The sequence below is a fragment of the Orycteropus afer genome, unplaced genomic scaffold, assembly GCF_000298275.1.
Source record: "Orycteropus afer afer isolate SDZICR_OR568_19922 unplaced genomic scaffold, OryAfe1.0 scaffold00083, whole genome shotgun sequence".
Taxonomy (NCBI): domain Eukaryota; kingdom Metazoa; phylum Chordata; class Mammalia; order Tubulidentata; family Orycteropodidae; genus Orycteropus; species Orycteropus afer.
The window spans coordinates 1,782,145-1,794,665 of NW_006921670.1; the positions used below are offsets into that span (position 1 = coordinate 1,782,145).

The 12,521-nt window shown below is 53.4% G+C and overlaps 1 protein-coding gene across 1 annotated transcript in view; it reads right to left on the reverse strand.

The window, feature by feature from the left end:
• SOX10 (SRY-box transcription factor 10) overlaps positions 1-12,521 on the reverse strand; it is a 109,739-nt gene that overhangs the window by 8,056 nt on the left and 89,162 nt on the right. Inside the window, exons 3-4 of the mRNA XM_007941753.1 lie at positions 363-467; positions 225-264 (exon numbers count right to left, since the gene is read on the reverse strand). Coding sequence (XP_007939944.1) covers positions 225-264; positions 363-467 — 145 coding nt within the window. The remainder of the gene's footprint in view (positions 1-224; positions 265-362; positions 468-12,521) is intronic.

Sequence of the window (12,521 nt, forward strand, 5' to 3'; positions counted from 1 at the left end):
CCTGAGCGCTCCAGCCCCAGAGCCCTGGCACATGCCAGTCCCCAGGTCGGCACGTCCCGCCTCCGCCTTTCCCCACCACCTGGTCCCAACCGTCCCTAGCTGTGGGTGGGTTTGGGTTTTTCGAAACCTCCTTTGGGGGCAAGTTTGTTGATGGCAAGGTAGAAAAACGGACTCTTTATTCTGCTCTAATCCCCGCTCGTGGAATTTCCCACCGTGTCGCTCACCTTTCCTCTTTCCCTGCGCCTGCCCCAGCCCGGACCGGGCCTAGGCGAGATGGGTGGGGGACAGCAGGGGTGTCAGCTTCCTTTCACCCCACCGCGGGCTCCTAGGCGCGGGGTCGAGGGAGCGGGGCGCTCACTCACCTCCTCGGACCTCTCTTCCAGTCTGGTGCTCGTCTTTAGGAAGTGGAAAACCGAGTCCCAAGGTGTGCGGTCCAGCTCGGGGCTTGGGGGGTGACGCGGGCTGGGCTAAGAGGGAGGGGCGGGGGGCCCTGAGCCGCAGGCCAAGGCCTCGCTTGGACGGAGCCTGAATCCTCACCACCAACCACCCTGGCCGGACTACCCGAGACTAACTGAGCACTGAGCCCTCCGAGGGCTGGGGAAGGAAGGAGGGGGGAGCAGGGAGGGGGAGGGGGGGGAAGGGCAGAAGAAGGTGGAGCCTCCGGCGCTTGCCTTCATCCCCAAGACTGAGGGCTCCTCCGCCAGCGCCCCAGCCTCCTCCCCACCCCCCAGCTGAGCTGGGCACCCCAGGCCCACCTCACTTGGACTCAGTTTGGGACTGGTCAGGGAGAGTGGGAATGAGGTTGGTTAGGCCAGGAGAGTGAAACCATGGGGGATGAGGGGCAGAACCTGTGGTCTGGAGGAAAATTGGGCTGAACTGGGGACCTGAGCCTCTGCCTTGAGTGCAGTCTGCATAGGACAGGGGAGAGAAGGGGAGAAGATTGGAGAGGGTTCTGTGGACGTGTGGGCCGAGGGTGGCCGGCCTGCGTGGCTTCATTTAGCAAAACTTACTGAGGTGCCAGGCCCTGTTTTCCAGCCAGGGTGCTCTTCTTTCCCTGATTTTTAGGGCCAGAGAGAGTACTTCTGGCCACACTTGGTGAGGCAAGGGGCAGCTGGACACCCCCAGTGCACAGGGCCCAGCTGCACCCCTGGACCCCTCCCACCAGCCAGTCGTCCTACGAGAGGCCTGGCCTGGCTCAAGGAAGAGACAGGACTAAAGTTCCCAGGAGGCTGGGTGTGGGATGGGGGATGGGGTCCTCTCAAATGGTCCTTCTTCTTAGGCCCCCACTCCCTCCACACTGAGCGCACCCTCTCTCCGGGGGGCCAAGTGGGTGCGAGAGTCCAATGCTGATTGCCATGAAGTTCCTACTATCCATCCCAAGGAAGGGTCAGGAGGTATCCTACCTCCCTCTTCCCTCCCTCTCTGCCCATCTCTCCCCTCAGCTCTTCCACCCCCAGCTGGGTGGCCCCCACCCTTTGACTTCCCTGCCTGTTCTCTGATGTCTGATGGCTTTCTTAGGTCTCTCTCTTACAGAGTTCAGGGTGGTGAAGGCAGAGGTGGGGTGGGCATGGAGGGACAGGCCAGGCTGGGCTGTGTTGGTGGCCTGGTTCAGATGTCCTCTGCTGTGAGGCCAGGCCCCAGGCCCAGCCCAAGGAGGTCCTATCTGGAGTAGGTCTGGAAAAGGGGTCTGGGGAGGCCAGGCCTTATGCTTGGGAAAGACCAGGGGGTGGGGGTGGGGGTGGGTAATGGGACACAATGAAGTAGTCACACGAGGCAGAGGCATGTTGGGGGTGGGGGGAGTGGACACTGAAACACACACACACACACACACACACACACGTGCTTGCACACACAACCCGCCAGACAATCGGGCCAGTGTGTCTGGGGCCCCGGAGCCCAGTGAATTAGGAGTTTGATAAGGGTTTACTCTTTCTCTCGCTTGCCGGCCTTGGACAATCTCCCCCCAGTTTTCCTCGATGCCACCCCCAGCGCTGCCAACCCTCCTCCCCCGCCCCCCTTCTCTTCCCTGTGCCCAGACTCTTGTTCGGGGCCTTGAAACAGTGAGCTGTCTTTGTTCGAAATACAGGTGAACGGCAATCATGTGATTAACACACACACACATAAAAAGCTTTTTAACAGCGCCCGCCCGGCCTCAGAACCGCCCGGAGAGGAGCCGCCCTGGATGGACAGAGGGACTGAGGGACGCGCATCCAGCCGGTCCTCTCCCGGCAGCAGCCTTGGACACCCGCTGCTCCCTGCCTGCTGCCTGCGACGGCATCTCTCCCGGTGGGTCCCCATTCACCCTTCCACTCCTGATTCCTCCTCAGGGTGGGGGAAGGACCTCCCTTCTCCCCATAGTCCCTGAGACTCAGGCTTGAGCCCCCCTGGGCAGGGGAGGGGTGGCTGTGGAGGGAGAGGCGCCAGGGCTAGGAAGCGGGGTGGGGGTTGCACAGCCACCCCTCTCCAGCTCTTAGCCTCCTCCTGCCCCCCTTGGCCCAGCTGTGCCAGGATGGGGGCTCGTGGTCTGCAGAGAGGCTACACTAGATGGGGTGGGGGTGAGGGGCCTCTCGCCCCATCTCCTCCCTTCTCTCCTTCTTTCTTGCTTTAGCTTGGGCTTGCTTGGAAGGTGTGGGATGAAGCAGGTGGGCCTGGGTGGGTGGATGGGGGACAGAGCTGTTAGGTGATCAGGGCTATGGGGAGGGACCCCTGCTGTGAACACAGCCCTGCCCACCACAATGGCAACCCCTGCAGGGAGGCTGAAGGCCCCATATTAATCTCTGGAGGACAGGGAATTTGGAAGGGGTGAAGGGCTCTGGGTGAAGACACCAGGTTGGCCAGTGCCAGTGTTTGCCTCACTCCCTGCTTGGGGTCCCTTCACTCCTCACTCCTGACCCTTCCCCAAGGATGCTGATAAGCCATTTACCCCGCCTCCCAGTCAAATTTGTTCAAACGAGGTTTGTCCCTTCACAGTGAGGTCCTGGGGCCATGGACCCTGGCCCTCCCTCTCTTCCCACGCTCATTCCTCACAGAAAGAGGCCAGAAGTGTGCAGGTCCTGGAGCAGTCAGACTTCCGCCCACTGAGGGAGCCCTGTTAGGAGCAGTGGGGTTTCATGCTAAGGTTGGTCCCAGACTAACTCAGAGATGGGCCCGGAGAGGAGGAGAGGAAGTAGAACTGTAGCAGCAGACAGCTCACGATGCCACTGCCCCCAGAGTGGCTTTGGGTCAGCAGTGACCCTTAAACCCTTAACACCCAGAGTCTTCTTCCTAAAGGGCACCGGGCCTGCTTTGAGAAGGCTCAGTGGTGTTCCTTGCCCCAGGCCCCAAGTTCTTCACCTGGGTGGGGATGATGACTGCCCTCCCCCCAGCACCTCCCAAGATGCACTGACGTGTGAGGACTAGGTAACCGGCAGCTCCAAGTGCCAGGCAGGGTGAGGGATGCCTGGTCAAGTGGGGCCTCAGTTTCTCTGTCTGTGAAGTGGGCCTAAGACTCTCCCTGATTCCATCAGAGGGCAAGTGAGAGGCACAGAGAAAGGACTCCATCCTCTGAGTACTGGGGATCCACTGGCGGTCCCCCTCCCGGCGCCTCAAACCCACACCAGCCTCCTCCAGCGGAGGGCCGTGCTCCCCACCCTCTGGCCTGTGGAGGGGCTTGGCCTAGAGCAGCACCTCTCAAACAGAAAGGTGCACACGTGAGGTTCTACATTTCTGGTAGTTTCTACCCAGCTCCGGGCCTGTGTTCTAATCTGTGCTGCACTTTAGAATCGCTTTGTAATACAAACAAATGCTGAGGCCCAGGTCCCACCCAGACCAGTTCAGTCTTGCTTTCTGGGGATGAGGCCCTGGTATCTTTCTTTTCCCAAAGCTCCCTGGCAGGACTCAGTGTCCCCCACTCGGGTCCCTGGAGTCTTGAGGCTGTGACTGACCCCCTGCTGGAAGGGCAGAGGGCTGCAGCTTTGGACCCAGAACTGCAGGGGTGCATGGGAGTTGTGGGATGCAACTGGGGGAGGGGCTGTGCACTGGAGAGTTGAGGGTCAAGGATACAGTGGTGAGCAGGTGGGCTTTCATAAAGCTTCCAGCTCAGGGTAGGGGGGTGTCTGGGAGGGAGACCACCCCCATATCTGGACAAGGCTGTGTTATTGCCAGTTTAGGGGGTAGTGATAGAGCACTAGGCTTGGAGTCCAGAACTCTGCCACTTAGTGCAAAGTGGACTTGGGCAAATTACTTAACCTCTCAGGACTCAGTCTCCTCATGTGTAAAGTGTTGGTGATTTAATACCAAATTATCAACTTTTAATACAGACACACAAACACATACAACCTAGCTGAATATTTGGCACATAGTAGGTGCTCACTAAATGGAATTAGAAAAACTAAATCTAGGTAGTAGGCTAGTCCCAGGAAGTGGGGAGGGGTGCTCGCCACAGCTCAGGTGTATACTGACAGCCACTGTGCACTTCCCTTCAGGAGTTCATGGCCTGGTCTTGGAAGCCTATTCTCAGATCACAGTCAGGGCCCTCAGCCTGCTCCCTCTTCCCAGAGAAGGCAACGTGGCAGAGCCTCGCTGTGGGCCCTGCTCCGCGGCTCCTGTCATGTGTCCCTCAACAACCCTATGAGCCGGTGCTGTTGTTAGTCTCACTCTAGAGGGGAAGCTGAGGCACACAGAGGTTCGATTATGGCCCAGACTCACACAGCTAAGGATGGTGGTTTGTGGTCTGGGACCTGAGCCCCATCTCTAATGACTCTGCTTCTCTGCCACTGGCCCCGTGTGTAGTCACACAGGACAGAGTCCCCAGTGGGTCTCCATACTTGCTCTGCCTGCCTCTCAGGGCCGTCCCTACCTCTTCACACCTCAGGCCCTCTCACAGGCCTTCTCAGAGGGGTGCTAGGATGCTTGGTTGGGATTTTCCATTTCTTTCCCACTGAGGAGGAGACAGCCTAGTACCTGCCACCCCTCCTCGCCGCCGCACAATCCAATCCCTGCTTCCTACTCAGAGCCCCTGAGGACAGGGCCATGTCTTCCTCCTTGCGCTTGACCTCTCTAGGGCCCAACTCACTGAGCTGAGTTGCTGTCGGAGTTCCAAGGAGGAAAAGATGGGGGAGGCTAGAGCAGGCAGGAGTGGCTTCCTGGAGGCGGTGGGCCTGAGTTCTCGGGAGAAAGACAGCATTCTGGGACCTGTTACAACAGGCACTCTCACCCCCTCCTTGCTTTGGGTCCAAGCTGAGGGTCGCAGAGCCCGGCCAGGAAAGCAGCTCCTGGGGCCTGAGTCTCCCTTCCCCTCCAGTCCCACCCTGTCTTCGAACAAGGAAGCTGGGGCCAGTGCCCAGTGCTGCCTCGGGGCAGCCTGGCCTCTGCCCTCTTCTCAGAAGCCTTCAGAGGAGACTGGTTGTTCCTGTCGTCCAAACCCCAGCTGCCAGAATGGCCTTCCTGGTGTCTGCCCTGAATCCTTCCCACTGCTGTGAGCATGTGGCAATGAATGTCCCCTCTGTGCAGGGCACTGGTGATGGAGACCAGGCCTGGCCTTGAAGGACTCAGAGTTTGGTGGGAGAGGCCAGAGGGAACCAGAGCCCCAGCACAGCTGTGGTCTAGCACAGCTGGAATGGACCACTAGAGCTGGGACATGAGGGACTCCTGTCTGGGGTGCCCGTGGCTGTACACAGAGGCCTGTTGGGAGCTCAGTTCTGTCTTCAACTCCAGGCGGCACACAAGAGAGCAGGGTGCTCTAGGCGGGGAGCCCCAAGGGCTGAATCAAGTCCCAACTGTGCTGTTGAGGCTCTGTGTTGCCTTGGCAACCTTCTTCCTTCTCTGGGCCTCAGTTTTCCCCTCTGTAAAATGAGGGCTAGGGCTAGACTATCTCAGAAGATGTTTCCAGACTTGATAACCCAAGGATGAAGCTTCCAAACAAAGGTCAATGCCTGACCCAACGTTTCCAACACGCTGCCTCAGAGACCCCTGTGTTCCTCAGGACACTGATGGGCATTTCTGGGAAGTTTCAGGGGCAAATAAGACTGGGAAACATTGCTTTCTAGTTCCTCTTTTTAGAGCTGTGGAGCCTGTTAGCATGTTGGAAGCTTTAAGTTCTGCAAGTTGTTGTTAGGTGACATCGAATCCATTCCGACTCATAGCGCGACCCTTTGCGCAACAGAAGGAAACGCTGCCCCGTCCTCACAATGGTAGCCGTGTTTGAGCCCATTGTTGCAGCCACTGTGTCAGTCCCTCACGTTGAAGGTCTTCCCCATTCTTCCTGATCTTCTTCTTGACCAAGTAAGATGTTCTTCTCCAGGAACTGGTTCCTTCTGACAACAGGTTCTAAGGACGTGAGACGAAGTCCCTTCTGTAGCATTCTGGCTGTACATCTTCCAAGATAGATTGGTTCGTTCTTCTGGCAGTCCATGGGATGTTCAATTTTCTTTGCACACACCATAATTCAGATGCATCACTTCTTATTTATTTATTGTGATTCGGGTGAAAGTTTATAGGGCAAATTCACTTTCCATACAACAGTTCACATACACTTTGCCTCATGACATTGACCACAATTCACCGCAATGCAACAGCTCCCCTCCCACTTCCTCCCGACAGTTCCCTCTTCCCTGTGTCCATCCCTTCATGCACTCCTGCCCCCTGAGTTGTCTCCTTGTGCAAAACAGCCCTTCTTCATATACAGGGTTGGCAGACAATGGGCCTCTCAGGGTGCAGAAGAGTATGAAGGGATGGACACTGGGAGGAGGTAACTATGGGGAGGAAGTGGGAGGGGAGCTGCTGCATTGTAAATTTTGGTCAATGACATGAGACAAAGTATATGTGAACTGCTGTATGAAAAGTGAATTTACTCTGTAAATCTTCACCCAAATCCTAAAAAAAAAAAAAAAACCAGCCCTTCTTTCTATCATGATTGTTCTCTTCAAGGAGCGTATTTACCTCAGGTAAATGTTCAACTCATAAGATGCATCAGTTCTTCTTCTGTCTTCCTTATTCATTGTCCAGCCTTCACATGCATGTGAGGTTATTGAGAACACCGTAGTTCAGGGGAGGTGCACCTCAGTCCTCAAAGTGACAGCTTCTTAACACTTTAAAGTGGTCTTTGAAATGCTAGTGGCATCACGTCCAGCATCATGGTATGACGCCACAGTATGACAGACTAACAGATGAGTGGTGCAGTTTGAACAGTTAAGAATCTGTGTTTGTTTTGAATACCCACCTCCCAACTACTGCCTCTTCCCCTTCTCTTTCTCCTCCCGCTCCTCCTTCTCCTCCTCTTCTTCCACTTTGTTATCTTCTTCTCATTCTCCTTCTCCTCCTCCTGCTGCCCCACTTACTAACATCTGGTGGAGTTTCCCATGGGATGCAATGTTATCCTGTTCCAAAGAAGAAAGAGGTGGGATCTGATGGTGGAATCTGGTTGAGATGTGGGCTTCTCCTGCCTTGGTCTCCAACTCTCTTTTGCCCGGTTTGACATTTATTGAGTGATAGCTAGATGCCAGGCCTTGGCTGAATAAAATACAGCCCTTGTCCCTCCAGGCCCTGTGTCCCTCATACCTTCAGAGTCTTCATCTTCCTGCCCATGTTCTTTGCATGTTTTCCATCCCCTCCAACTCCTGTCCTGATGCTGGGGCCCTCCTGATCCCCTTTCTCTTCCTCTTCCTTACTCCCAAGGATCAAGGAAGAAGGCTGGTTCTCCCCTGAGAGCTCTGGGAGGGCCTGGACGTCCACTAGGGTGCTGGCCATTCCCAATCCCTCTGGCCCTCCACAACCCTAGCCCAGAGCTTCATGGCCCCCATGCCTTGCTTTTCCCTGTCCTCCCTTGACCTAACTCCAGCCGTGTCCTTTCTCTCCACCCCCACGGCATGGCCTGAATCCCAGCAGTTCCAGGTCTGCCCTTAGGACATCTTGCCTGTTGGCTGAGGCCTGATGTGTCCTCTGCCTCCCTTCTCACTGACTTTTCCGGCAGGACGTTGTTCCTGCCAGGGCCTGTGTGCCCAAGATCTGGGCCTTCCTCACCCTCCTCCATGATGACTGACACAAAGCAGGTGCACAGTGAAGTACATGAGTGAATGATGGGCCTGTAGGTGAGCATATACAGGCAGTGAAGTGTGGTGGAATGAGCCAGACAAATCTGAGTTTGAATCTTGGCTCCCCCAACTATTTGCTGTGTGTCCTTGGGCAAGGAACTGAATGTCTCTGAGACTCAATTTCCTTCCAGGTTATGGAGAGGATTAAATCAGAGGGTGCATGTCAGCATGCCAGACAGTGTTGGCACACAGCTGAGCTCAGCGGTGGCAGCTGCTGTTACCAGCATCTGCCTGCAAACAGTGGCTGTCACTTGACCTTGGGCTTGATAGCAGTCATTTGCTCCTGACCCTGTCTGAGTGCTCTTGCCTGTGCTCCTGGTAACCCTGGGGGCTGGCAGAACAAGGGCGGTTCATCATCCCATTGAACAAAAGCAGAAACAGGTAAACTGAGACCCAAGAAGGGAAGTGATTAGCTGAGGGTACACGTGTTCAGTGTCTGAGCTGGAACTTGGCATCTTGGCCCTGACTTTTTTTTTTTTTTAATTGAAGATACATATATATTTAAATTTTTATTGTGATTTGGGTGAAAGTTTACAGAGCGAATTCATTTTCTATATAGCAGTTCATATACATTTTGTTTCACGACATTGACTGCAATTCCCCACAGTGTAACAGCTCTCTTCCCACTTCCTCCCTGTAGTTACCTCTTCGCTGTGTTCTTCCTTCCCACACACTCCTGCCCCGCCCCCCAGCTGTCTCCCTGTGCAAGCACTGCTCTTCTATTCTCCCATGATTGATCCCTTCAAGTTTATCTCCCTGATGTAAATAAATGTTCACACATATACCTGTTGTTTGGCTGGAAGCCCCAGGTGTGAGTTCAGTTCTAGCCTGCACTAGGGGCTATAGTCTCAGGGCTCTCACCAGCCTCTATCAGACCAGCAAATCTGGTCTTTTTTTTTAAATGATTTTGAATTTTGTTCCACATTGTTCTCCCATTCTGTCCAGGATCTCCTGCACCAGTGTCCCTCTGAGTGGTTGACAGTGGTGGCTGGGCACCATCTAGTTCTTCTGGTCTCATGGTCATATAGGCTGAGGCTCACATGGCCTACCAGTCCCCTGGACTAATTGTTTCCATGTGTCTTTGGTTTTCTTCATTCTTCTTTACTCTGGATGAGGAGAGACCCCTTGTTGCATCTAGATGGCCGCTTGCAAGTTTTTAAGACCCCAGTCATTAGTCACCAAAGTAAGATGTAGAACAATGTTTTGTGTAGTATGTTATGCCAGTTGAGCTTGATGTCCCCTGTGACCATGATCCCAAGCCCACAGGTCCAACTACCCACTCCATCAGGGTAGCTGGCTGTGGCCAAGAAGTCATCACAACCTTGTCCCTTGTCAGCTCTACTTTACACCTGGACATCCTTTTTTTTTTTTTGATTTGGGTGAAATTTTATAGAGCAAATTCATTTTCCATGCAGCAGTTCACAAACACTTTGTCTTATGACATTGACCACAATTTCCCATAATGCAACAGCTCCCTTCCCACTTCCTCCCCATAGTTACTTCTTCCCTGTGTCCTTCCCTCCCAAGCACTTCTGCCCCCCGAGCTATCTCCCTGTGCATACACAGCCCTGCTATTCTCCCATGATTAATCTCTCCAAGGAGTGTATCTACCTAATGTAAATGTTCAGCTCATGCGCCTGTCTTCTGTTTGGCTGGGAGCCACAGGAGTTACACCTGGACATTGTTACAGCATGTACAAATATGCTTGTAGAAATATCATCTGCCAACCCTATACATGGTCCTGGGCACTACCCCCTGCCCAGACATACCTGATCGTTCAGCCTATCCACCCATCTGTCCACCTGTAGATCAATGCTTGCCATCACTGACAATGTAGTACTGTATATGCAAAAGGGCTCATCTTTGTTGAAGATATTTTATGTACAAAGAGCTTGCATTGTTTCTTTTGTTGGGTTGGGGTCTCGGTAACCTATTCAAGGAAAATCACTTAGTCCACTTGATGAAGCCTGTATCCCTTGTGTACTGATGGAAATGCTGGTGGGATGTACTGAGGCCATATTTAGGGTCAGACCATGCCGATTTATATACATGTGACAAGAGGAGGAAGCCTGACCAGGCTTTGGTGGTGGCTTCAATGGCGCTGCTGGTGACCTATCTTACTTTGAGGGATGCACCAAGGCAAAAGGGGCTTGGCCCAGACTTTTTGTCCCTGTGTTTCCTGGGGGTCCACCTGAGGCCAGGTCCTTTGTGACCGTGTAAGTGAGGAGGGGTGAGGGCACCCCTTGTATCGTGATGAGCTGGGAATTCATCCATTCACTCACGCATTCATCACAGCTCTCCAGGTACTCATTAGGGGACATAGCACAGACACATGTGAGGATTAGGAGACTGGTGAGGAGGAGCTCTGATGGCACAGTGGTTAAGTGCTAGGCTGCTAACTGGAAGGTTGGCAGTTTGAACCCACCAGCCATTCCACAGTAGAGAGATGTGTGGTCTACTTCCATAAAGATTTCATAATGTCAAGTCTACTTTACTCCCATAAAGATTCCAGCCTTGGAAGCCCTATGGGGCAGTTCTGCTCTGTCAGTCATGGTCTCTATGAGTGGGAATTGACTTGACAGGAAAGAGGAAGGGTGGGGAATGGCCAAGGCTGGCCCTTTTCAGATGCCACATTTGGTGTCCCTGGAGGGGATAGAGCTGCCTTTAATTACCCGTCTGGTCAGGGTGGGCTGCGTGTCACTAGTGGGAGGCTTTTGCCCTTCTGCCAGTGGCTGGGTGGGAGTGAGGTGGTTGTTAAGGTGCCCAGCTCAGGAGATCATGGAACAGGGACTGGACTCCAGGCCTTCCCTCTCCATGTCCCCTATTGTTTCCCTGAGTCACCCAGGGTGCTACCCAGGACCAGAGCAGTGGACTGGGCTACCCAGTGGGCCATGGGCATTCCCACTGTGAATGTATTACTGGCCTCAGCTGGCTCACCTTTGTCCCCTAAATGAGAATGGGATGATCCAGTGGGATTTCAGGTTAGGGGCTCTCCTGCAGTAAGAGTTCCTTATTCTTTGATACATTGCTTACTAGGGAAATAGAGGGCTGAGTGATGATGATCTTAGATCTGGAGCCAGACAGATCAGGGGGCAGGTCTGGTCCTCACTTCACTCAACAACTGTGGGATTTGGCCAAGTTTCATAATCTCCCCGCCTCAATTTCCTCCTCTGAAACCTGCCTCATAGGAATATCTCAAAGAGTGAAAGACATAGGGAATGCCAAGTGCTTAGCACAGGGCCTGGGACAGAGTAGACATGTTCATTGCCTTCTCTCAGCCACCTCAACTGCCAGTTCCTGTCCCACATTGTCCAGGTAGAATGGCTTAAAGTCCTGGGGACAAGCCCAGAAGACCAGCTGTCATTGGGTTGATTCCAATCCATGGTGACTCATGTGGGACAGAGTGGAACTGTACTCCATGGGGTTTTCAATGGCTGACATTTTAGGAAGAGATCACCAGGCCTCACAAAGTGCCTCTGAGTGGGCTTAAACCCCCAACCCTGTGGTTAGCAGTGGAGCATGTCAACCTGTTTGTACCACCTGGGGACTGGGGATGATAATGCTTGGATAGCAAAACCCAAGATGGCTAAAAAAAAAAAACAAAACCAAACACACTGCCATTGAGCTGGATCTGACTCACAGCAACCCCTCCTTGGGTTGCCGAGGCAGTATCACTACGGAAGTAGATTGTCCAACCTTCCTTCCGAGGAGTGGCTAGTGGGTTTGAACCACCAGCCTTCTAGTTAGCAGTCTAATGCCTTAGGCACTAGGGCACCAGAGCTCCTACCCAATGGCTAGTGGATTAGAATTGGTAATGTTCTGGGTATAATAAAACCCAAGACAATCTCTTCCCTTTCTAGGGTGAAGAGTTGCATTTACTGAGACAAGAGCAAGAGACTCTGGCACAGCCCTGGGGCCTTGTCCACCATCAAGGTGCTACGGGGGTTCATGAAGAAAGTAAAATATCTGTGAGGCTGCAGGGCCACCTCTCCCTCTCCCCAGTCACCTCCAGGTAGGACTCACTGCCCACTGGTATTTTGGATTAGTTTCACCTCGCTAGCAGGGGACAAGTTAGGAAATCAGAGCACCTGACTGTCTCCTGTCTTGGGCTTAGAACCTTGAGTTAAAGTCTGGGCGACTCGACCTCGGTAGGCACACCTGGAAGGAGCTTGACACAAAGGCAGCCCATCAATATGCTGTCTATAAGAGCCACACCTTAGAGACAAAGACAAAAACAGATGAAAAATCAAAGGTTGGAAAAGGAGGATATGTCAAACAAATGACAATCGAAAAAGGGCAGGAGTACCAATATTAATTTCTGATAAAATTGGCTTTAAGACAAAAACCACCCTAAGAGACAAGGAAGGACATTGTATAATGATTAAAGGATCAATTGAACAAGAGGACATAACCATAATAAATATCTATGGACCCAATAAAAGAGCCCCAAAA